Source organism: Mobula birostris, chromosome 1, assembly GCF_030028105.1.
Source record: "Mobula birostris isolate sMobBir1 chromosome 1, sMobBir1.hap1, whole genome shotgun sequence".
NCBI classification, from domain to species: Eukaryota; Metazoa; Chordata; class Chondrichthyes; order Myliobatiformes; family Myliobatidae; genus Mobula; species Mobula birostris.
Window position 1 is genome coordinate 171,035,883 of NC_092370.1, and position 26,805 is coordinate 171,062,687.

General features: G+C 43.1%; 1 protein-coding gene across 5 annotated transcripts in view; it reads right to left on the minus strand.

The window, feature by feature from the left end:
• The window catches only part of actn1 (actinin, alpha 1), a 252,605-nt gene that overhangs the window by 135,257 nt on the left and 90,543 nt on the right, over positions 1 to 26,805 (minus strand). For all 5 annotated transcript variants that reach the window (XM_072266007.1, XM_072266016.1, XM_072265998.1 and 2 more), the window contains exons 2-3: positions 13,235 to 13,349; positions 9,280 to 9,399 (exon numbers count right to left, since the gene is read on the minus strand). In XM_072266007.1, the coding sequence (XP_072122108.1) occupies positions 9,280 to 9,399; positions 13,235 to 13,349 (235 nt within the window). The remainder of the gene's footprint in view (positions 1 to 9,279; positions 9,400 to 13,234; positions 13,350 to 26,805) is intronic.

Consider the following 26,805-nt stretch of genomic DNA (forward strand, 5'->3'; position numbering starts at 1 on the left):
ATGATTTCCCCTGATGAGGAATTGCAGGCCAGTGCATTCTAAGATACAGCACCACAAGTTGAAGGATGCACTGATATTCAGTACAGCCAACTCTCATCACTGTATACTGAGGGCTGGGCCCTCTATAAATAAACTATAAAACCCATCACTGATGTCATGGTTGGGAATGAAAAATTGATGCACTGTTGACATAATGTAAATATTGTCAGTTATTGTAATGATATGCTTGGTACTGTGAAAACAATGCAATGTCCCTCATTGTTTAATCATACATGTTCTGATCAAAATATATTTAGAAGAAGGAAATCAGAATTTGTATATCTTATGCATCTGTGAACGATTCTGTTTGCGTGCCCTCCAGGCAGATCAATCCACACATATTGAGGTAGTAGAAAGGAAACAGAAGGCAGAACGTAGCGTTTCTTTCCCATGTTAACACAGTGACTTCCCTTGGGTGTGAGTCAGCGCATCTAGGGATCTCCTCTCTTTAAGATTAAGATTAAGGATCACTGACAAAATGAGGCAAGATGGAAAAAACGTTTGTTTAAAAATGGGTTTTTACAGTAGCAGGTGCTGCAGCTTTGCTATGTCTTTTTAGACTACGTACAACATGTCACCCACTTTCCCCTCATTTGTCAATCACCCAAAACCTTTGACTTTCAGAATCAAAGTCATACACCACAGAAACAGGCCTCTTGGCCTACTGAGACAATGCCAACCATAAAGTATCTATTCTGTTGAGCCACAAACACTTTGGTGTGTGCCCCAAGGCAAGAGTGAAAATAAAACTGCTGTGATAACAAATAGCTTATGAAAATACACTGCAGTAGGCCCCACTTTTTTTTTGGACAAGTTGCTCAAATGCACTATCCCACTGGAACTGTGGGATTAAGAAAAGAGGAAAACCAGGAAGGATTTTGCATGCACACTGACTGGGTACAGTATTCCTTAACAGTGTCTAAGCAGAGATGAGCTAATTGGACACAGATGGAGGTCGGATATGGATTGCAGTACATCAAATTCCTCTCAGAATGGTTGCTTGGCTGCCTTCCTGAAGAAGAGACTGCAAGTTTGCACCTGAAAACCAGACCAGTTGAATCAAGTTATCTGGGGGCAGTCAGTGACTGGGGATCAGCAGTTTTAACACAGAGCAGTGCCTTTAGAAAGGCAGGAGTTGGGAAGGTCTGGCTGAGAAGTGACGATCGTTACATCAAGGCAATGCTTTATTTCAATCTGCACCCTACTGCAGGGTGCCAGATAACAAGCATCCACAGCCCAGGAACAAGTTCCAGCAAGTTGCAAAATAACAATGAACAAATTCACACTTTTCACACTTTGCTCTAGGCAAAACAAAAGCATATTTGCATAGTCCTCGCCCACTAAGAAATATCAAATAAAATATGTGGCAATGAAATATGTGGAAATAAAATGACCCACCTTCCAGATTCTGGGAATAACCAAGCACATCTAGAACAACTGAACCATTGGCACTAAGCAACCTACAATGATTGGATTCCCTTTTATCTACGAGCACAAAACACTTCGCAAAGCAACAAGGGATCAGCAGCTACTGTAATTCAGAGACTGGCATGTTGAAAACAAATTAGACCCACACAGCAAAGACTTCAATCATTTATAACCTAGCTATTAAAAAGGAAGAGAGGAAAGGAAGGAACAATTTCATACCAACCATTCTGATGGTTCCTCCTTTGAAATTTGTGTACAGACCGTGCTTTTGCTCATTACACCAAAACACCAAATGCCACAACATGTCAAAGAGAGAGAGAGACAATTTGTAAATAATTGATTCAAGGCACTCTGTTATACATCTCTGAGATGTATTTGCATGCTTTAATCTGTATTTTAAGCGGAGTGAGTTAAGTAGGATTCTGATGCAGTGGATTCAGTAAGATATCAGCCAGAGTCAACAACTTCCTTCTGTTTCCGAGATCTGAAACGGTAATACTTTCTCTTTCCACAGATGCTAACTGACGTGCTGTTTCCAGAATTTTCTGTTTTTATTTCAGATTTCCAGCATCTGCCATTTAAAAAAAATCATTTAAGTCTTCATCCCGCCTTTCTGAAAATGCTTCCAAGTTCAAGTTGGATTTTAATTGTCAGTCAGCCATACACGAACACCCATGAACACAGCCAAACAAAACAGTGTTACTCCGGGGCCGAGGAGCAAAATGCAGTATCAGCAGTCGTACACAGCACAAGGCACTATAACACATATCAGATATCAGTAAAATACACAGTCACACAAAAAATATATAGTCCAAGACCCTGAGTCTCTGAATGTTGCAGGAACCTGCAGCCAAACACAATACAGCTTGTCTTCTGCTGGGTGAGTTTATGAGATGAGTATCTCCAGACTGGTTTGGGTTTTCGGATTACACACAAGCAAATTCCAAGAGCAGTGTATTCCAACCCAGTGTAATGAATACTGTTACACTGACAACACGAACAAAGTCAGGTTACGTTTCACCACCTCACTTCATTATCAACACAAAGAGCACTTGGAATACACACATATTCCGTTACAATGCCTCAGTGACTCAAAACCTTCTTTACAGGTACCAGCTTTCAACAATACAAGCTACAAGTACCTTTCAATGTAGGCATCATTAAAGAAGACCATACAGTATAATTTTCCAGCCCTTCAACCAATCCTCCAGTCTCTTTCAAGACCTCCTGCACTATACCTTCCATTTTATATTTAGTTAGTCAGCACGCTTCCCACCATTCTGGGGACAATTATTCTTCCAGGGAAGATGCATGGAAGAACATCTCACCTTACCCTAGGATCAGGATTTATCTCGTATCTGCCTGACAACAACATCACACTAAACTCATGTCTAAGTACACAATTGGAATCCAATAGGGAACACACCCTTCCCCAAAGGCATACAAACTTACTCTGCTCCTCAGAATGGCCAACTCAACCATCCCCCCACCCGTTCTTCAAACATTGTCTATTTAAACACCATCGCACTGTGATACGTCCTGACCCCCAGTAATATTTCAACTGTCATTGCTGCATTGATTAGTGAACTTAGTAAAACTCGTGTCTATACTCCTTGGAAACATCTCCAAGGTGTCAAAAAAAAAAACAACAGCTGGAGGAAGTCTGCATGTCAACTATCATCTGTGAAGGTCAATGTTTCAAGTTGAGACTCCACAGTCCTGAAACATAGACCATTCCTTTGCCTCCACAAATGCAGTTGGACCTGCTGAGTTCTTCCAGCTGTTTCATTTTGCTTTGCTCTAGAACTCAGAATCTGCAGTCTAGTGTCTCCAACGTGTCCCCCTTACTTCAGTGTAGCAAGCACATGCATCTGATTCACAATTTAACACAAAACACCACCCGCCCCACTGTACCAAGAGATCACTGTACTGTCAAAGATGGCATCCTTCACAGGTGATGTTTAGCCAACATCCTGCTTCCATCCTTGATAAAAGTGTATGATCCCAGAGCACAACTGAGCAAAAAGCAAGAAGCCTCCAATGACATTCCCCACCAAAAATGATCACTAGGTCAAATAATTGATGACTGCTTTTCCCCTGCTTTTTAACTGATCAAAATGATTTCTTTTCCTGACTACAGTTCAGGAATTTTGGAACAGGAAAAATTTTGTATCTTACACGTTCATTCTCTATCACAAGAGAAAGTGGAGGCAAAGATTCATGGGTTACTTTAACTTCCCTAATATTGATTGGCACTTGATTAGTTCCTAGAGTTTGGATAGGGCAGTGTTTGTTAAGTGTGTCCAGGACGGATTCCTGTCACAGTATGTTGACAGGCCGACGAGGGGGAATGCCATAGTAGATCTGGTATTAGGTAACGAACCAGGTCAGGTCACAGATCTCTCAGTGGGTGAGCATCTGGGGGACAATGACCACTGCTCCTTGGCCTTTAGCATTATCACGGAAAAGGATAGAATCAGAGAGGACAGGAATTTTTTTTAATTGGGGAAGGGCAAATTATGAGGCTATAAGGCTAGAACTTGTGGGTGTGAATTGGGATGATGTTTTTGCAGGAAAATGTACTATGGACATGTGGTCGATGTTTAGGGATCTCTTGTAGGATGTTAGGGATAAATTTGTCCCAGTGAGGAAGATAAAGAATGGTAGGGTGAAGGAACCATGGGTGACAAGTGAGGTGGAAAATCTAGTCAGGTGGAAGAAGGCAGCATACATGAGGTTTAGGAAGCAAGGATCAGATGGGTCTATTGAGGAATATAGGGTAGCAAGAAAGGAGCAAGAAGGGGCTGAGAAGAGCAAGAAGGGGGCATGAGAAGGCTTTGGCGAGTAGGGTAAAGGAAAACCCCAAGGCATTCTTCAGTTATGTGAAGAACAAAAGGATGACAGGAGTGAAGGTAGGACCGATTAGAGATAAAGGTGGGAAGATGTGCCTGGAGGATGTGGAAGTGAGCGAGGTCCTCAATGAATACTTCTCTTCGGTATTCACCAATAAGAGGGAACTTGATGACGGTGAGGACAATATGAGTGAGGTTGATGTTCTGGAGCATGTTGATATTGAGAGAAGAGGAGGTGTTGGAGTTGTTAAAATGCATCAGGACGGATAAGTCTCTGGGGCCTGACGGAATATTCCCCAGGCTGTTCCATGAGGCAAGGGAAGAGATTGCTGAGCCTCTGGCTAGGATCTTCATGTCCTTGTTGTCCACGGGAATGGTACCGGAGGATTGGAGGGAGGCGAATGTTGTCCCCTTGTTCAAAAAAGGAAGTAGGATAGTCCGGGTAATTATAGACCAGTGAGCCCTAAGTCTGTGGTGGGAAAGCTGTTGGAAAAGATTCTTAGAGATAGGATCTATGGGCATTTAGAGAATCATGGTCCGATCAGGGACAGTCAGCATGGATTTGCGAAGGGCAGATCATGTCTTACAAGCCTGAACGAGTTCTTTGAGGAGGTGACCAAGCATATAGATGAGTGTAGTGCAGTGGATGTGATCTACATGGATTTTAGTAAGGCATTTGACAAGGTTCCACACGGTAGGCTTATTCAGAAAGTCAGAAGGCATGGGATCCAGGGAAGTTTGGTCAGGTGGATTCAGAATTGGCTTGCCTGTAGAAAGCAGAGGGTCGTGGTGGAGGGAGTACATTCGGATTGGAGGGTTGTGACTAGTGGTGTCCCACAAGGATCGGTTCTGGGACCTCTACTTTTCGTGATTTTTATTAACGACCTGGATGTGGGGGTAGAAGGGTGGGTTGGCAAGTTTGCAGATGACACAAAGGTTGGTGGTGTTGTGGATAGTGTAGAGGATTGTCGAAGATTGTAGAGAGACATTGATAGGATGCAGAAGTGGGCTGAGAAGTGGCAGATGGAGTTCAACCCGGAGAAGTGTGAGGTGGTACACTTTGGAAGGACAAACTCCAAGGCAGAGTACAAAGTACAAATGTCTGTAAATGGCAGGATACTTGGTAGTGTGGAGGAGCAGAGGGATCTGGGGGTACATGTCCACAGTTCCCTGAAAGTTGCCTCACAGGTAGATAGGGTAGTTAAAAAAACTTAGCTTTCATAAGTGGAGGGATAGAGTTTAAGAGTCGTGAGGTAAAGATGCAGCTCTATAAAACTCTGGTTAGGCCACACTTGGAGTACTGTGTCCAGTTCTAATCGCCTCACTAGGAAGGATGTGGAAGCATTTGAATGGGTACAGAGGAGATTTACCAGGATGCTGCCTGGTTTAGAAAGTATGCATCATGATCAGAGTTTAAGGGAGCTTGGGCTTTACTCTTTGGAGAGAAGGAGGATGAGTGGAGACGTGATAGAGGTGTACAAGATATTAAGAGGAATAGATAGAGTGGATAGCCAGCACCTCTTCCCCAGGGCACCGCTGCTCAATACAAGAGGACATGGCTTTAAGGTAAGGGGTGGGAAGTTCAAGGGGGATATTAGAGGAAGGTTTTTTACTCAGAGAGTGGTTGGTGCGTGGAATGCACTCCCTGAGTCAGTGGTGGAGGCAGATACACTAGTGAAATTTAAGAGACTACTAGACAGGTATATGGAGGAATATAAGGTGGGGGCTTATATGGGAGGCAGGGTTTAAGGGTCGGCACAACATTGTGGGCCGAAGGGCCTGTATTGTGCTGTACTATTCTATGTTCTATGTTCTAAAAAGAGAAATGGATAAAAGTGAATAATAAGAGGCTATTTTTCACAATCTCATTTGTATTGTGAAGGACCCATCACTGGGGAATGTCAATGCCTACTAGAAAAATTATAGTAACACTAACGAAGCAAAGGGACAGGAGCTTACAAGAGATAGAGACTGGAGAAGAGCCAGTTAAATGTGACATATTGCCATCAGAAACAGACGTTCCAATTGATCATCCCTCAATGGCCTCAATTTGGCAATAGACACGTTGTTCCGGAACAGAAGAGGAAATGGGGGTAAAATAGAACACAAGGGGTCAACCTACATTACTGCTTGTTCAGATGGCGAGGTTACAGGCCTAGCACAGGAAAAATTAAAATGATCCGTTATGGGGAAAACAAACTCAAATGTTTTATACCATGTGAAACTTTCAAAATAAGTCTCAGCATACGAAGACAATGTTTGTATTCACAGCACGCCCTAATTCAAACAATTGCTGAACAGTATGACATTTTTCATTCATTTTCACATTGAAATGCCTGCTGCGTATTGGGTAATTAGATATGTTTTTTAAATAGCTTTCTGTCAAATGATCCTAGTTGACCTACTGCCTCACAACATCAACAACTTGGGTTCATCCCTGACCTCCACTGCCAACTATGTGGAATTGTACCGTTTCACTAACACATTGCAGGCTTCCCCTGACTGGCCTTCTTTCATCCCACATCCCAAAGTTGAGAAAGTTAATTAGTCACTCTAAATTATCCCTTGCATGTACAGTCTGGGGCTTATTGATGAGAACAAGGGGAGGGGCAAAAAAAGGATTATTGTCAGATTAATATAATTGGCTGGATAATGGCTTGTGTGGACTTGTTGGGCCAAAATGCTTGCTTCCATGTTCTCTCCATGACTCAATGAAAGACTACTTTTAAAATAGTTAAAAGCATAAATGTAAGTTACTGATGCTTGGTCTAGGGACATTGATGATTCACACTAAAATTGTCAACTTTTGATAGGATCTCATCCCTTTATATCATATATGGCTTCCACCAAAACACACTGAAACCCAATACAGAACACCCAGCTGTATGTGCGAAGACCACATTACAGTTTTTCCATTTGAATTTACCAGAACGCTTATGGGAGATGAATATGGTCAATGTTTTCTCTGTGCATGAGTACCCCACCTCTATTGGTTGGTCATAGGTTGATCCCATACCACCGGTCTCACAGTCATTGCCTAAGCAAACTCTTTATACATATCTGTGGGAGTAAATACCATCAGAATGATAGTCTGTCAGAACAATGGTCCTTCTACCTTTTAAAATGGATGCTAAGAAATATGACAAATTTAGAGGGGTTATTAGATATGGGATTAGGAGAAGAAAATGGAGGAAGGTCAGGCGCAGTAATATTGAACGGCAGAGCAGACTAGAGGAACAAAAGGACGACTCCTGCTTCTACTTCTTACGAGGGGTGATTGATAAGTTCGTGGCCTAAGGTAGCAGGAGATGAATTATTAACTTCAAACTTACTGCATAATCACTCAAAGAGTTGAACTGCATGTGCATGTAATGAACTTATCAATCACCCCTGCTGTGGACCACCTGGAGATCCAAGACGCTCTTGTTACATGTTCCTCCTTACATGCAAAGGACCTCCTTTGATCTAAACTGCCTATACCTGATATGCCCCTCCTTCTTCTTAACCATGGCCTCAATATCCCTTGAAAAGCAAGGTTCCCTAAACCTGTTAGCCTCATCTTTTCTTCTAACAGAAACATACAAATTCAGTACTCTCAATAATTCACTTTGGAAGGCCTTCCACTTAACAAGCATCCCTTTGTCGGGAAACAACCTAATCCAATTCATACCTTCCAGAGCCTTTCTGATGCCATCAAAATTGGTCTTTTCTCCAATTTAGAATCTCAACCCAAGGACCAGTCCTATCCTCTATAATTATCTTGAAACCAATGGAATTATGATCACTAGATCCAAAGCATTCCCCTACACACACTTCTGTCACCTGACCTGTTAATTCAGGACCTTTACATATTGATTGAGGAAACATTCTTGAACACATTTAACAAACTCCATCTGGTCCAGTCCTTGTAATTGTGGGAGTCCCAGTCAATATGAGAAAAGTTTAAAATCATCTGCTATCACAGCCTTGTTTCTCTTGCCAATTGTCTGCCATCCCTCATCAAGTTTGCCTTAAATCATGCTGACTTTTGGGAGGTCTATAACATACACCCATTAAGATGGTCTTCGCCTTCTTATTCCTCAGTTCCATCTATCTTTCCTCAGTTTTGCCTCTCTTTGATAGCTAATTCCAAGTGTTTGTGGCATGATTGGGAGGAGTACAGCAGCAGTTGAAGACACTCAAAGCTGCAAACTTGTCACAGTCATGGACTGTTCTCCATCTTACTACCACCTAAGGGTTTGCATTTTCTAATCAGCAGGAAATAGCACCAAATGGACATGTCTGGCTCATCCCCGGAGCTGGAGCCACCATGAAAATATCAACAGCAAGTAAAAAGCATCCACACACAGCAGTGGAAATGCAATAACACGCCTGTCTTCTTCCTGTCAAGTAAGGCGATCGTCACAATAACTGTGTTTAAGGTACTAGAACAAGGTGGCAAAGTTCAGGCAGATTAATGTAATACTGTGACATGGTTTATAGAAAACAGTCATTGTGATTCACTTAATCCATTTAAAGTTGGATACAAGCGCGGTATGACATCAAAGGAGAGAGAGGAAGCCACTCACGATGACAATAACTGGAAATATAAAATACAGTTGTAAGTAGACTCTGTTGCTCACCATGCTATGGGTTCTCAGTGGGTCTAAATTACAGTGGGAGTCAGGTCAGCTTTGGGGAAACATAAGTAAAGCAAATTGGTACAACATTTCAGGCAATGACATGCAGATTACACAACTACAAGTACCACCGCTACCACTTTTCCTGGCTGAATCTACCCCAAAGATGAGTTACTGCACAACTGTGCTGAGGTATTGAAAGTATTTTTTCTAGAGATTTAGTGCCAAGTTGGAATGACAAGGACTGTACTTGAGCACCCGTAACAATTGCCTGGCGATACTTTGATGTGGCATTCAAGGTGACATCAGAAATCAGGAAAGTGTTCTTTTCACATTCCTACCTTCAGCTCCAATGGAAACAAGTTTCACTCCCTTGCTGGCAATAAAATCCAGTGCTTTGTTGACATTGGATATCTTATGTACACGCATCTTTCCTCTTTCTGGTTTGGGCAACCGTTCACCTGTTAATGATATACAAATAACCATGTTACAATATTCTCTTCAACTCACTGAAATGTTTGAACTCTCCCCAATCTCATTACCTCTCTTTACCAAGGACAACCAGTCCAGTGCACACCGCTGTGAAACATGGTTGACAAACACCACTAGGTCAAGGATGTCAGGATGGTAAATTTCATGTGCCTGTACATCAAGTTACAGCAGGGTCCCCAACCTTTTTTGCACCGCGGACCGGCTGATGGGGGGCGGGGGGGGGGGTGTTGTTCAAGTTCAACAGTGAGTGACAGGGAATGAGGAAGGGTGCAGCTGACTCACATCGTCTCATATCGCCAAATCTTATTGTTTCCTCGCGGCCCGGTAGCACATGCTTTGTGGCCTGGTGGTTGGGAACCACTGGGTCACAGTGCCCTTTTCCAAACCACTCTCTCTTAATCCTTCCTCCCCATTAGCCCACACCTCAAACAAATAAAGGGACAGTGCAATTTTGCATCCAACAGCTCAGTTGGTAAATTGGTTTACTATTATCACATGTACTGAGAGGCAGTGGAAAAACTTGCATCTATTAATGCAGGTCAATTCATTACAACAGTGCATCGAGGCAGTATCAGGCAAAACAATAACAGACTGAAAAAATAAAGTGTTACCATTGCAGAGGAAGTACTCTGCAGGTAGGAAATAAGATGAAAGATCATACGAGGTATATAGTGAAATCAAGTGTCCATCATATCTTACTAGGGAACCGTACAATGTGCGGAGGGGACTTTGAGGGGATTGGTTCCAGGTTCAAATCCAGCCAGATCCTTGCACACTTCCCAGCCGTGCTGGGTTGAGCTCTGAGCTGGCAATTCAGCCTCGTAAAAAACAGACATATGCTAAAGATACAGCAAGGTTGCCCCCCTGATGCATCACAAAGCAGACAGAGGAACGGCAACCGTTCACTAGTTGTACATCAGTGAGACAGAAGGTGTCCTTGAGCCTGGTGGCATGTGTTTTTAGGATTTTATATCTTCTGCTTGATGGGAGTGGGGAGAAGAGAGAATGTCCAGGATGGATGGGTTTTAGATTATGTGTAGGCTGCTTTACTGAGGCAGTATGGAGTATAGACAAAGACCAAGGAGGACAGGTTGGCTTCCATGATGAAACAGCTTCCAGGGCCGACTCTGGTGATGCTACATGCTCAAGATGGCACCAAGCTGAATTGTACATCGAGGTCGTGGCTCAGACTTGATTTTTCAGGTTTGTAGGAATGGTTTTGGGGACAACGTCGGGAGTTAGGGGTGAGGTTAAGATTTGGGGACAGGGATGAGGGGGAGCAGTTAATGAAAAGACATAGGTAGGAGCCAGTGGTCTGAATCCAGGACATAGTGTTCCACCGGGTGATCTCCGGGGATCAGGTCACAAAAAGTTCTAAGTCTTAAGTAAATTTAATACCAAAGTATATATATGTTACCACATACTACCCTGAGATTCAGTTTCTTGTGGGCATTTACAAACAAATGAATCTCAGGGTGTTGAGGATGAAGACCAGCAATCCCCATGGTCAACAACTGTGGTTGGTGGGCCCTGAGAAGAAGGGTGGGTAACCCCACCCCGTGTTGCCGAGTCTCAGGGTGAAAGGTCCACATGAGCAGGAGGCACGAGGGCCAGTGACCCGCCAGTCAGCGAGTCCCAGAATTAGAAGTCCATGTGAACCTGGTGGTCGAGGCCCCGAGTTCAGACTCCCATGATCAGCGAGTCTTGGGGTTGACACCAAAGGTTGAAGCCCAAATGTTGATGACCAACGACAGTGAGTCCAGATGTTGAGGCCCAAAAGTCGGCATGTCTGGAAGTTGGGGACCTGCTGTCTGCAAATCTGGTCCAGGGATTGGAGATTGGAAGCCCAGTGTGGCAAGAATCCAAAGTCCAGGGCCAAGGACAGGAGGTCAGAGTCCTGGAGGCAACCTGTTCTGGAGTCTGGGGGCCTGTCTATATGTGTGAGTGGGTGGAAAAGGGACTTGTTTTGCTGCTGTTGTTGCCTATGTTGTTCTGCTGAACATTGTGGGGCATACTATGTTGGTGCCAGAACACGTGGTGACACTGGTGGGGCTGCCCCCAGCACAACAGGCTTTTTATCTGGATAGTATCATCTGCAAACTTGCAGATGGAGTCAGAGCAGAATACCTGGAAATTCACAAGCTTGTACCCAGACCTTCAAACCAATTATTGTTTCCCTTGTTAAAAATGTCCATCTACCTAAATTAGGAATTAAATAATGTGAATTTGTTCAATATGATGCACAAATGTTACTCTTCCACTGTCCCCTTAGTACATCTCTCTACGAGGGGTGATTGATAAGTTTGTGGCCTAAGGTAGAAGGAGTCAATTTTAGAAAACCTAGCACATTTATTTTTCAACATATCCCCCTTCTACATTTACACACTTAGTCCAGCGGTCATGGAGCATACGGATCCCTTCTTTGTAGAAGTCGGCGTCTTGGACCTCCAGAGGTGGTCCACAGCAGGGGTGATTGATAAGTTTGTGGCCGAAGGTAGAAGGAGATGAGTTATTAACTTCAAACTTTCTGCATAATCACTCAAAGAGTTGACCTGCACATGCATGTAACGAGAGCTGTATAACTCATCTCCTTCTACTGTAGGCCACTAAGACGCCGACTTCTACAAAGAAGGGATCCGTGTGCTCCACGACCTCTGGACTAAGTGTGTAAATGTAGAAGGGGATTATGTTGAAAAATAAATGCGCTAGGTTTTCTAAAATTGATTCCTTCTACCTTAGGCCATGAACTTATCAATCACCCCTCGTACAGCACGTCAGTTGAAATTCAGATCCCAGTGTTACTCATGTAGCAACTGAATCTTCAAGGAAGCTCATCATACTTGAAATATGAATAAAAAGCACCAAAAAGCATGACTGTATGAACTTTACCTAACACTGCATCAACTGCATGAAGGAGACTAGCTACTGAACAAAGCTACCCGAACTGCATTGAGGATAACTGAGAGCCATTGTGATGTTCATTTGAATCCCGGTAGCCAGGATTCACACATGTGGAAGTGTATGTTATAAGTCAGGCCACTCGTTAAAAGATTAAGCTAATTGTTAAAACAATATTTGTGCTCCATAGCTTTGTCAAGCTTTGGGCAGAAATCATTCCAATTAATTAAGATTGAAGTAAGCTGCAGGAAGTTCTAAAATTAGTCAGCTCCATCATGGGTACTGGCCTCCAAGATATCCAGAACTTCTTCAAGGAGTGATGCCTCAGGAAGGTGATGTCCATCATTAAGGACCCCCATTGCCCAGGATATGCCCTCTTCTCATTGTTACCATGAGGAAGGAGGTACAGAAGCCTGAAGGCACACACTCAGTGATTCAGGAACAGCTTCTTCCCCTCTGCCGTCCAATTTCTAAATGGACATTGAACCCGTGAACACTACCTCACTACTCTCATTATTTCTGATTTTACACTACTTATTTTAACTTACCATTTAGTATACATATATATGTATAGGACTGTAATTCAGGGTTTTTCCTATATTTATCATGTATTACATTGTACCGTTGCCGCACAGTTAACAAATTTCACAACATGTGCTGGTGATGTACCCGATTCTGATTCTGCATTTGACACCAGCATGGAATTCCTTGAGTAAAACCCTCTATAAAGCCAGATATAATTTCACTAAGTGATGCGAGGATGTGCTGGTTGAGCAGATGGTCGTTCAATCCCAGTGCAGTTAAGTCAGTGCCTGGATGAACTCAATCAGTATGATTTCAGTGATATTCATGCAGCATAGGCAAGGACACTGACAAAGGCCAAGCGTGAAACAGCAACAAACCTACCTGATATAACTTCCAGAAGAAGCATGAGTTTAAGGCCATCTCGAAAATCTTCCTCAATGTTCTCAATCTGTGTGCCTGCTTTGCGGAGATGGGAGTTACACCAGGCTGTGAAGGTCTGTAAACACAAATGGCACCTCGGAATTAGCAAAGCATTGAATAGAAAACACTATACATGCACAAGGAGAGCGAGTCTGTAATGTGGGTGAGCGAGAAGACCATGTGATTTCTTTCACGTGGAAGTATTGTGAACTCTCTTTCGCCTTTCCCCTTCCTTAATCTCCATGATCATCTTCTCCAACCCAACAAATCTCCAAGATATCCACATTCCTCCACCTGTGGCCTCTTGATCATTCTTAAATTCAATTGCTTCGCCTCTGATATTCCTGCCTCCAGATGCTAAGCTCTAGAATTTCCTCAGCACAAGCAATTCTACAGATGATTAAACAAAACTATTTATTAAGATACAGCTATTTATAAAGATAGAAGTATTTATTAAGATAGGCTCTTCTGGCCATTCAAGCTGCGCCGCCCAGCAATCCTCAATTCAACACTAGCCTAATCACTGGACAATTTACAATGACTAAATAACCTACCAACCGGTAGGTCTTTGGAGTGTGGGAGGAAACCAGAGCACCTGGAGGAAACCCATGCGGTCATAGGGAGAGCGTACAAACTCCTGACAAGCAGTGGTGGGAATCCAGAAGAACCAACACGGAAATGCTGGAGGAGTACAGCAGGTCAGTCAGCATCTATGGAGCAGAATGAACAGACAGCATTTTGGGCGTGACCCTTCATCCTCTCCTTAACCCTTTAAAGTGCTCTAAAATCTATCATAAAGCTCTTATGAAGTACATTGGAACATTTAGATATGTTAAGGGTGTTGTGGAAAAACAGGATAGGGCGAGATCTGCACTCTGCATCACATTAAATTGTTACTAATTTAAAAAAAACACATTTACCCAGTTTCTGTTTGGGAATTAATTATTGTTTATGTTCAGGGCTGCAGGGAGGAAATTTAAGGCAAGAACCAATAACTTGCTTTTGCATCCACAGTATGTTCAAAGCCTCAGAAGTGAAATTATCTGATGATTTTCATTTTAATTCAAGTGCGATGCATTGCTTAATTTGCAACATTGGATAGCTTGGGTCTTTTATGAAAGAACAAAATGCGAATTAAATATCAAGATTAGAAAACTGACAATAGGCCAAAGTTTGTTCAGCTGTGTTTTTGCAAAAGTGCCTCGGAATGTTTTCCTGTACTAGGCAATTCCAAGTTGTTGGAGAATAAATTTTATTGCCTGAAGCAATTTAGCAGCCATGCAGTTTGGAATGAATTGTGCTGTGTACTGGGCAACGCTCACGGGGCAGCAACTAGCACGTTCACGTAATTGAGTTCAGTTAAGGATGCACAGTACTATTTCAATGGCATTTAGGATAAGGGAAGAAGAACCCATTGTGCAGATGGAAATTTGTGGTTCTGGTGACAGCTACGTTGAACTGTTTGAAGCTAAACACTGCATCAATTAAGGCATGGAGGTTGTGCTGCACCTGGCTCATCCACACAAACCATCAGAGAGACATCCCCGGAGGCTAAGGTTTCAGCTCTCACACATCAACTTAATAAGGCTATGTTCATATCACTTCCAAACAGAGTCTAGTTCATGCAGACCTAGGACTTGTTGTGGGCCAGTCACGTGGAAGGGACTGTTTGCTTAAAGAGCAAGTATGACGTGAGGCGGGTGGAGTAGGCTGTCGTAGGTATACATTAAAAAGCTGATTACGTGTTCCACAAGTGCATTTTTCAAGTGAGGAGGAAGGACTGCAGGATGGAAGGCAGAACAGGGCCAAAGAAGCTTCTGGTCCACTACTTGTGCTGCTTGACATCCCTTGCATTTGGTTCAAAGTTTAATCAAGTACCTATATGTTACCCTATACTACCGTGAGATTCTTTTTCTTGTTGGCATTTACAGGAAAAAAGAAATACAACAGAATTTCACAAAATAACTATACATCAACAAAGACTGGCAAGCGAAGGACCAATGTGCAAAAGAAGACAAACTGTGCAAATAAAACTAATCCTGAGAGCAGAGTTGTAAAGAGTCCCTGAAAGTGAGTGTTTAGGTTGTAAAATCAGTTCAGAATAGTGGTGAATGAAATTGTCTGCACCCAGGTTCAGGAACCTGATGACTGTTGGGTGATAACTGTTCCTGAACCCAGTGGTGTGTGGGACCTGAGGCTTCTGCACCTCCTGCCTGATAGCAGTAGCAAGAAGAGGGCATGACCTGGAAGGTGCTTTCTTGTGGCAGTGCTCCATGTAAATATACAGGTGTCCCCCGCTTTTCGAACGTTCGCTTTACAACACCTCGCTGTTACGTAAGACCTACATTAGTTACCTGTTTTCGCTGACAGAATGTGTTTTCACTGTTACGAGAAAAGGCAGCGTGTGAAAAAAGGCAGCACGCCCCAAGCAGCCAAGCTCCTCCCCGGAACTGCATTCTAGCCAGCATTGCTTAAACACGTGCCTGTGAGCATCTGTGCTTTATGTTGATTTATTTGGAGCATCCGTTAGCAAGATGAGTTCTAAGGTATCGGAAAAGCCTAAAAGAGCTTGTAAGGGTGTTACACATAGCGTAAAACTAGACATAATTAAGCGTTTTGATTGTGGTGAATGAAGTAAGGACAAAGTGAGTTTGGCTTGTGGAAGTTGATGAAGATGATGTTGAAGAGGTTTTGGCATCCCATGACCAAGAACTGATAGATGAAGAGCTGATGCAATTGGAAGAGGAAGGGATAACAATCGAAACCGAATGCAGTAGCGAACAGACCGAAAGTGAAGTCCAGGAACTGAACGTGAAGCAACTGCATGTGATTTTCGCTGCAATTGACAACAATGATTACAGAAAAGTACAACTTTATTTTTGAAAGGATACATAGGTTTAGGGCATATTTGCAGGATGGTTTGAGTGCTTACAAAGAACTGTATGATAGAAAAATGTGCGAAGCTAAGCAGTCAAGCATACCGTCGTTTTTCAAGCCTTCCACATCAGCCACAGCAGATGATAAACCTCGACCTTCGACATCAAGGCAGGCAGACACAGAAGAAGATGACCTGCCTGCCCTGATGGAAACAGACAACGATAAGATGGCACCCCAGTTTCCCACCACCCCAAACTCCGACGACTCAGCCTATCACACCATCATCAGTGTGCTCGCTGTCTTCCCGATTCCGGTAAGTGATACTACACTGTACATACATTATTTCTACTTTATATAGGCTGTGTATTTTTATGTGTTATTTGGTATGATTTGGCAGCTTCATGACTTAAAGGTTACTGGAGAGAATGTTTCTGCCGAGAGACCTTGCGTGAGATTTTCGCTACGGTGGACGATGCAATGATTGCAGAAAATAATTTTACTTTATATTGGCTGTGTATTTATCACATCATTCCTGCTTTTACTATATGTTACTGTTATTTTAGGTTTTATGTGTTATTTGGCATGATTTGGTAGGTTATCTTTTGGGTCTGAAAATGCTCACAAATTTTTCCCATATAAATAAATGGCAATTGCTTCTTCACTTTACAACATTCCGGTTTACGAACCGTTTCATAGGAACACTCTACCTTCAGATGGCGGGAGAAACCTGTACCCAATGGTGGGGAGGGCTTTGCCTGTGATGGACGGGTTGTGCCCCCACTTTCTATAGCTTTTTTCCATTCCCAGGCACTGGCATTCACCCTGACTGTCTCAGTTTAAGGCTCAACAACAATGGTCTCTGGCGACTAAATGAGTACATTCCAATTTTATTACATGGGATTCCCTTTAATCTGGTAAAATATTTGAGAGGTTTCCATCATGCAAAAAAAGAGTTTGGCATGCCCTGCAAGAGTTACCACCGAATTGTAAGAACTGGATAAGTCCATTCTGCTTTTCATTCCAGCGAAAGGCAGGACTTTTTGGATCATGTCGCTTGTTTCCTCCCCTATTTCTGCAGAAAGAAAACTCCCTTGTCCTCAATTACATTTCAAAACAGGGGCCACTCCAGTGCAAGTTTGCAGGCTGCTGGTGATTCTTTGCTAATAAACATCTTGCCTTTCCTCAGGAGAAAGCCTGCCCTATTGTTCATTTAAATATTCTGTTTCACTGCTCCTGAACACTGGACCCTTCCACAATCTCTCGGCCTTTGGGTACAAAAAAAACACTGGGATGAAATTACAAGAGAAACCTGTCAACCACTTATTAACCACTTAGAGATAGTGGTATCATATTTTCTCAGGATTATTCATTTCCTTGATAAATAAATAAATATTCATCTAGTAACGCAAAGTCAGATCCTGCAATAAAATTGCGTGGTCACCATAAATTTTCTGTAGAGGCAGCTATAGGCTTTATCTTTCAGAATAAAGCTACTGCATTATCTGTGTGCCTCAGCTACAACAGGTTCTTAATGCATGCCACTTTCTGTTATCTGTTTCAAACAGCGCTAGACATCAACTTCCTCTTCATATTTATATGACAAATAATATGTTACCAAATTAGGGACTGATACACTATGTGAGTGGCAGGCTCATTGTCTTAACTCCTTGCTCCCTCAACCCATGTTCTGCCCACATTGCTGACTTCATATACACAGCAAAAATAGTAGCCCATTGGAGTTTGCTCCAACCTTCAACATGATCATGGCTCTTCACCCAGATTCGCAACCCTATTTCCCCGGTCCCTCTAGTCCTTATAAATAAGCATCTAAGTTCTCTTTGAATATATTGAATGATTTATTTTCAATTGCCTTCTATGCTAGAGAATCCATATGTTTGCCACTCTTGATGAGAAGAAATTTCTCTTCATCTCAGTCTTATCCCTTATCCTTAGACTGCTAAATCCCCCAGCATTTGGGGAGATACTTCCAGAATCTAAGCTGTCCAGTCATGTTAGAATCTTGTAGAAAACAGACTGGATTTTGGGCAGTACCAAGGATCCCCTCTAAACACCGTAACACTGAATCCAATTACTCAGATCAGCTAAGTATGCTTCCTAACTGCTTGCTTGGATTTTAGGTACAGGTTAGTGGTGACAAAACAACATGTCAAATCAGGACACAAAGTCACAGCCATTGAGCTGGTGGTGGCAAATCAAGTGACTAACTGAAATGTTTTAAAGATTAGAGAATTCTCAGGGTTGATACAAAAAAAATCTTTCCTATGGTGTAATATCCACAGTGAGGGGTACGATGTTGAAATCAGAGCCAAGCAAAAATCAGGAGGCATTTTTACAACAATTAGGCCTATGGAACTTGGTAACTGACTTCCCCTCTGGATGCTGGGACAACTTCAGTAATAAGAGTTTAGTCAGATAACAGCAGCAAGAAATATGGAATAAAAGGTGAAGAGAAATTCATATCGTCATTACTGTATATAAATAAACAGCAGAGGTGGTTTATGGGGCTGAAAATTAGTGAAAACATTTTTGAAAATCCAAAAACTGAGGGCTATGGGGAACGGCACAGGAGAGGAGTTAAGGCCTGAAGCAGCTCAATCACAATTGCATTGAATGGCAGAACAATATTGAGGGATCCAGTAGTCGACTGCCGATCTTTTTTTTGTGCGTTCATCAGAATGGCAACACTCTATAAGGGAATATGAACCGACTGTGTCATCAGCTCGCTTGAGCCAGTCTAGGCACGAAGCCAGAAAAGTGTGGTTAACGGGTGCCTGGAAATCACCACAGCTGCTAGTTCAAACAAAAAAAAAAGTACCCACAAATGTTGAAAACAGAAAGTGCACTGCTGGGAAAGGTGGAGGTTGCAGATGGGTGGTTGGGCGAGGAAATGATAAAAAAAATGAGGGAGGAGAAAATGGAGAAGCAGATGCTAAATACATGAACAGGCAGGGAATAGGGAGAAATAGATCATATACAGATAGAGGGAATTAGTCTGACTTTCACCATTGTCAGTACAGACATGATGGGTTGAAGGGCTTGTTCCTGTGCTCTACCGTTAAACGTGACTGCATATCAAACTTCAGGGACAAGCATGAGAGTAAGGAAATACCACAGGTTCAAAGACCGGGGGAAGCAGAGACTAGAGATGGTGCTCATTGGTTCAAGGCAGCGCCAGCAAACAATGCAATGAACGGCAACGTCCTGTGGACAGTTCACAAAACTACTTCTTTTCCTTCTTCTTTCAAGTACCACTCTATGACTAAGCTGCGTACGATTGGAACCTATGGTTTACAATATGATGGTGTGGCTTTGGGCCGATAAACAATCTGGTGCTTTGCTGTCTCTGAGAGAGTGTGGGGAGCAGTGAAGCTGAGTGTGCAGCCTGGATGCCAGGAAAAAGGGTGAAATCCCATGCCTGACTCCACTGCTTCACTGCGATTGAGGGTCAGAGCAAGGGTGAAATCGATGAGGATGAGAGAGGAGGACAGCATTGTTTGCCCACATTTGACCGGTCTTCCTCTCCCTCTCCTTAGCTGCCATCAAAGGCAAGTGCAATACTCTTGGGATCCACGTTGCAATGACTGATCAGCTAGTCAGCGGACTCATTTTGGGGGCCTTTGAGGTTCGTGTTGCATGTGTTTCTGGATCCTGGTTACTCTCTTTTGTGCTGTTTTTGAGCAGTTTGATCAGCGCAACCAATGCGGACCAGGGTGCTTCAGTGAAGAACGGCCCTGTGGCACGCTGTGGGCTGATAATGCGCCGCGGAACTAAACTAAACATTCCTGAACTCCTGGCTTGAAGTTTGATATTCCATGTGTTGTTTGCTCTTTGCACAATTTGTTCTTTTTTCGTGCATTGGCTGCTTGATGTTTTCTGGAACAGGTTCCATGGTGTTGCTTTGTTTAGTGACTGCCTGCCGGAGGGCAAATCTCAGAGTTGTATTCTGAATACATACTTTGATAATAAATGTACTTTGGATGTTTGAATGGATGAAATCAAAGCAGGACCCACAAATTTTGATAGAACTCTGCTGTGGGAATAACACCAGTGTTCAGAACAGAACACGTTTATTTTCACTGTGACTATGTCTTTGTGACACAAGGCTCGTACAGTCGGCGCTCCTTATTCGCGAGTCCCGCAAGCGTAAATTCAACCAACCGCGAATCGGGAAAACCCAGAAGTTCTCTCTCTCGCACTCGTTGTTCGAGCATTAATCGCCTCTCGTCTCGTTCGTTCGCTACTTTGTTTCTGTGAAAAAATAGCTCCTAAAAAGCAAGTATGTGGTCAAAGCAAAGGCTAAGAGGGAGCGTAAAGTGCTATCTCTTGCTGAGAAATTAGAAATATTAGATCTTTTGAAAAGTGGCATGTTGATTCCGAAGTGGGCCGTAAGGTTGGTCAGGACGAATCAAGCATTCACACAATAAAGCAGAAAGAAGCTGAAGTTCGTGGAAGTGTTAGTGCTTGGGATGGCTGGCTAGCTATGTAAAGCGCTACAGCCTCAAGAACTTAAAGATCATGAGAGGATCGGCACCAGCGTTTCCAGAAGAGCTACAATGGTTGCTTCTGTACTGAACATGTACAGACTTTTTTTCTTGTCATTATTCCCCAAACAATACAGTATAACAACTATTTACATAGCATTTACATTGTATTAGGTATTATCAGTCAACGGAACAGAAACATTGCGGGCAGTGGGTCCTGTACTGCCTTGGGTCCTAAAGTCCACCCGCACTGAGCCAGGTTAAATAAGGGACTTGGGCACCCGCAGGGGGTCTCGGAACCAATACCTCGCAGATAAGGAGGGCCAACTGTACACAAATTTTTGGAGGAGCAAAGGGCAGTGTACAACACAGCTCTTACTGTAGAAGGGATCTAAGAAATCCAGGGCTTTATAATTGGAGATAGAGTCTATGTGCTTAAGACAGCTTCAGCTAGAGTTCCACATTTAGGGAAGGACCTGAAGTCTTTGGAAAAGCCCACAGCAGTTACATGGGAAGACATACTTGGACTACATCAGAAGATAAAATGGAGCTGTTCAAGTTATTCACTAGATCAGAGAAGTACTGGAGGTTTAAACAAGGTGTTTCAAATCATGGAATGTTTAGACAGTTAAAGAGAAACAGCGGCTGAAGGGTTGATAATAAGGATGTGCAAATTAAAGCCATGAGAAAAGAACTGTGAGAATCAGAGGATAAACAGATCTACTTTAAATGGAAAATGGGGATTAGGATTTGGAATGATGAAATCATTCTGAAAAACAGTTTGTATAAATGAAAAACACAAGAGATTCTGCAGATGCTGGAATTCCAGAAGGCATTTTGTGTGTGAACTGGAGGATTATTTAGAGAAAAGCAAAAATGAAGGGGAAAGAGGTGGAGTGTGAAATCAGCTGGGTTGCACTTCAAAAGGAGCACGCACGTCTCGATGGGCTGAACTGCCTCCTTCTGGGCTGTAGAAAGCTGTGCAAGGTTTAGTCGACTGCAGCAGCATTTTCATATTTTTGTTATGCCAATAAACACCGTAACAGGAAATTTGCTGATGTTCAGATGCAAAGATATCTAAGTGGTTTGTTACCACAGGAATAGAAAAAAAAAGACAAGTTAAATGTTAAACTTCAACATAATTGAAGAATAAAGCAGCTCTTGGAGGATTAAATTTCTGAAATGAAGTACCTTCAATCTGTGGCAAACTAGTCCAAATCAGGTTTTCAATTAGGTACCTTAACGTAAGACTCCATTTGCTGAATCAGCGTAATTCACAGCACAAGGTAAATGATCCAGTAGCAAAGACAGCTAACCTTGCAATGTTCAAGGTATACCACCATTGCTGCTGAATGGTGAGACACAAGACTGGACTGGTACACAGAGAGAACAGCACCATCAAGGCATTTGCCCTCAAATTAAACTAGGTTTCAGAGCAGAACAGGGTAAAGGAGCAGAAAGTAAATCTCTTGAAAAGGACAAAGCTGGAGAAGAGGAACAAGAAAATAAATGAGAGGAAGGTTCAAGCTCAAGATGGGTTTGTGGGAGAGGGGAGGCGTGCACCAACAGCAACTGAAGAGACAATGCCCATTTCAGAACTGTCATTGCCTGTGGAGATGGTGAAGTTGCAAGGGGGGGGGGTGCAAAGGGATGATTAGTGCTTAACACTAACCTGCAGCTGTGGGGAACCATTCCAGAGCTTCGGCAGAGATATCGGATGCAAGGATAACAATGTCAGAAATAGGATCATCTCTGCTCATGTTCATTTGAGAGCACAGTGCCCCACTTTGATTGTATTATTTAAGAAAGAATATCTTAACATTGAAGGCAGACTGAAAGTCAGGCTAATTCATGGGACGAGAGGGTTGTCCTATCATAAATGGCTAAGTAATTTGGGTATGTATTCTTTATAGTTTAAAAGTATATGGGACGATCTCCTTGAAACCCAGGGAGATCTTAAATAAGCATGATAGTGCTAGATATTGAAATATTGTCACTAGTGGGAGAGTCTCAAACAAGGGAACATAGTTAAATATGACAGGGTGATCAAAGGAGCTTCTTCTTGCAGAAGAGGGTAAATCACTGGAATTCTTTTCCCCAGTGGGCTGTAGGGGCTAGACCATTGGGAACATTAAAAGAGAAAGCAGATAAATTTTTGGGCATGTCAGGAATTGGGGAGTGGCACAGAAAAGACCTGGGGCAGATCAGCCATGATCATATGGAATGGCATGGTAGGCTTGAGACAGTGGGAGTAAAGATACAACATTGAAGGACAATTATGAATATGGGTTACAGATTTATACAGGTGGAGAAGATTAGGACATAGGTCAGTGAAATGACTAAGCATAAATATTTAAGGTAAAGATTGAAATTGGGAAGTCACTCAGTCAAGAGGAAGAAAAGAGGTCGATATATCCTAGTTACAAATTCTGCCTCAATAACTTTCACTCATTCACACACTATGAAACTGGAGGAGGGCAGGCAAGTTAAACATCTGTGTCTGGGAGGGAGGGAACGTTGACTCAGACCATGGGAAGCCTGCGTCGGGCATTTTCATGCCTTACAAGGCGCAGATTGGAAGTCTGTATGGGGCGCCACTCCTCACACAGACACTAGAGCAATATGTGGTTAAGTGCCTTGCTCAAGGACACAAACACGCTGCCACAGCTGAGGCTCGAACTAGTGACCTTCAGATCACTAGATGAACGCCTTAACCACTTGGCGATGTGCCCAACACTAGTGCTTCATTACACAGCATTTACACTGCTTGCTAAATCCCATACACTTCAGGAAATCATTTACCAACAAAATAGCCCTCCTGAATCATTTTCAATGGCTGAAAGTTCGAAGTAAGTTTATTATCAAAGTACATATATGTCACCATATACTCCACTGAGATTCATTTTCTTGTCAGCATACTCAATAAATCCAATAACCAAAATAGAATCAATGAAAGACTGCACCAACTGGGCAGACAACCAACGTGCAAAAGACAAAAAACTGCGCAAATACAAAAGGAAAGAAATAATAATAATAATAATAATAAATAAGCAATGAATATTGAGGACTTGATATGGTATGAGTCTATAGGTTGTGGGAACATTTCAATGCTGCTACTACTACTACTACGTCGACTCAGGCCTAGGGGCCGGCGTCCGGCACGATGACTGACACTCCACTTCTCCCTCTCCCTCATTAGTGTGTTCAGTTCATCTACATTAGCCGTGCTGCTGTCTTCTAGAAGCGTGTTGACCATAGTCTTAGGAGGGCACCCAGGGTTCATCCTCCCGTGCTTGGGCTCCCATATGATGACTAGGTTGGCAGGTAGCTCGGGCTGGCGATTTCAATGCTGGGGCAAGTGAAGTTATCCCCTTTGGTCCAAGAGCCAGATGAATGAGAGGTAATAACTGTTCCTGAACCTGTCTGAGTCCCGAAGTTCCTATATCTTCTTCCTGATGGCAGCAGCGAGAAGCGAGGAGGACCTGGGTGGCGGGGGTCTTAGATGATGGGTGCTGCTTTCCTGCGCTAACACTCCATGCAGATGTGCTCACAGCAAGGAGTGTTTTACCCATGATGGACTAGGCTGCATCCACCACATTTTGTAGGAGTTTCCTTTCAAGGGCGTTGGTGGTTCTATACCAGGCTATGGTACAGAGAGTCGATATACTCCACTACACATCTGAAAGGTGGTCAAAGTTTTAGATGTCACGTAGAATCATTGCAATCTCCTGAGGAAATAGAGGCGCCGCCATGCTTTCTTCGTAACTGTACTTGTGTGCTGGGCCCAGGCAGGTCCTCTGAAATTATAACACAGAGGAATTTAAAGTTGCTGACCCTTTCCACCTCTGGTCCCCCGATGAGGACTGGCTTATGGACCTTTGGTTTCCTCCTCCTCAGGTCAGTAATCAGCTCCTTGATCTTGCTGACATTGAGTGAGAGGTTGTGTTATTGCACCACTCAGCCAGATTTTCAATCTCCCTCCTACATGCTGATTCATCACCACTTTCAATTCAACCTACAACAGTGGTGTCATCAGCAAACTTAAACCTGGCATTGGAGTTATGCTTAGCCACACAGTTATAGGTGCAAAGCAAGCACGTCAGGGGGCTAGCACACAGCCTTGTGGTGCACCTGTGCTGATGGAGATTGCGGAGATGTTGTTGCCCATCCGAACTGACTGATGTCTACAAGTGAGGAAACTGAGGATCCAATTGCACAAGGAGGTATTGCGGCCAAGGTCTTTAAAACTTACTGATTAGTTTTGAGGGTGATGGTAGTGTTGAATGTCAAGCCATCGTCAAAAAAGAGCATCCTGATGTATGCATCTTTGCTGTCCAGTTGTTCCAGGATTGGGTGAAGAGCACCTGCTGTGAACCTGTTGTGCTGGTAGGCAGATTGAAATTCAAGTTGCTTCTCAGGTAGGAGTTGATATGTTTCATCACCAACCTCTCAAAACACTTCATCACTGTGGATGTAAGTGCTACTGGATGATAGCAATTGAGGCAGGTTACCACGTTCTTCTTAGGCATCGGTATAACTTAAGTCTGCTTGAAGCAGTTGGGTACCTCAGACCGTCGAAGTGAAAGGTTAAAGATTTCAGTGGACACACCAGCCAGTCTATCAGCAAAGATCCTTAGTACTCGGCCAGGTAGCCCATCTGGGTCAGATGCTACCTGTGGGTTCGTCCTTCTGGAGGATACTCCCACATCGGCCTCAGAGACCGAAATCATAGGATCATCGTGGGCTGTGAGAGTTCATGATGGTCTGATGTCACTTGATTTACCTTCATTAGAAGTGAGAGTATTCAAGCCCTGTTGAGCATCCTTCATTGATTCAAGTTTAATCTGGAGTTGCTTTCTGAAGACCGTACCTGGACCTCTTGCAACTTTCTCGGTTGCCAGACTTGAATGCCTCCGATTTGGCCCTCAGTAGATTGCATATCTCATGCTTCAGCCAGGGCTTCTGGTTGGGGAAGACTCAGATGACTTTGTGTAGACGCACTTGTCTAGAACTGTTTTTATAAAGTCTTTGACAACCATAGTGTAATCATTCAGCTCCACAGATGAATCGTTGAACACAGTCCAATCCTATAGCCACTCCTCTGCCTCCCATGACCACCTCTTTGTTGTCCTAATCTCTGGAGCCTTGCTCTTTAGTTTCTGCCTGTATGCAGGTTTAAGAAGAACTGCCAAGAGATCAGATTTCCCTTAGTGTGGTCTGGGTATTGAACAGTAGACATTCCTTATCTTAGTATAAGAGTGGTCCAGTGTATTGGGACCCCTGGTGCTGCAGGTTATATGCTGATGGTAATTGGGCAGGGTTTTCTTCAATCAAGCCTGGTTGCAGTCCTTGACTATGATTTGAAATGCATCAGGATGGACTGTTTCTTGTTTGGAGATGGCACCTGTTTGGAGTATTGCAAACACTTAATTATTATCGGCTGCTGGTGGTATTCAAACTGCAGTCGGGATCACGAAGGAGAAGTCCCTTGGTAAAGAGAACAGACAGCATTTGATCATTAGGTGTTCAATGTTGGGGGAACATGAGTTTGACAAAACTGCCACAACAGAGCACTGTAGACAGTTTGTCGTGAAACACACACGAACTTGCCTTTTTTGAATCAGGTCCCTTGTGTGTATTGTGAAGTCTTTGAGCCTGATCGCTGTATCTGGTGTACACTAAGCAAGCCATGTCTCAGTAAAACACAGAACACCACAATTTCTCGTTTTCTTTTGATACGCAAATCCTGCCCTCAGGTGTTCAATTTTGTTCTCCAGCGACTGTACATTTGCTAACAAAATGCTGGATAGAGGGGAGTCTCATTTCTCTGTGTTTCAGCCTGGCTTAGAAATTCCCCTCTTGCCTCACTTCTGGCCATGGCAATGTACCTTTGTCAAATTGCTGAAAGAAAAATCACATGCTGCAGACTGCAGTGAGGATAATCCGTATCTTTGGAAGTATTGTACGTAACCCACAGAATGTTGCCATGGTTCACCAGTGTCATCTTGCAACAAATCAATATCTGCACAAATCAAGGACAATTGGATTTGGCTTATTAGACTTATAAAAATCTCAGAATTCAAACTCTCAAAAGTAAATGGAAACTTTGACTCAAGCACACATTTCCTACAGAACTGGAGGAGGAAGTTTCAG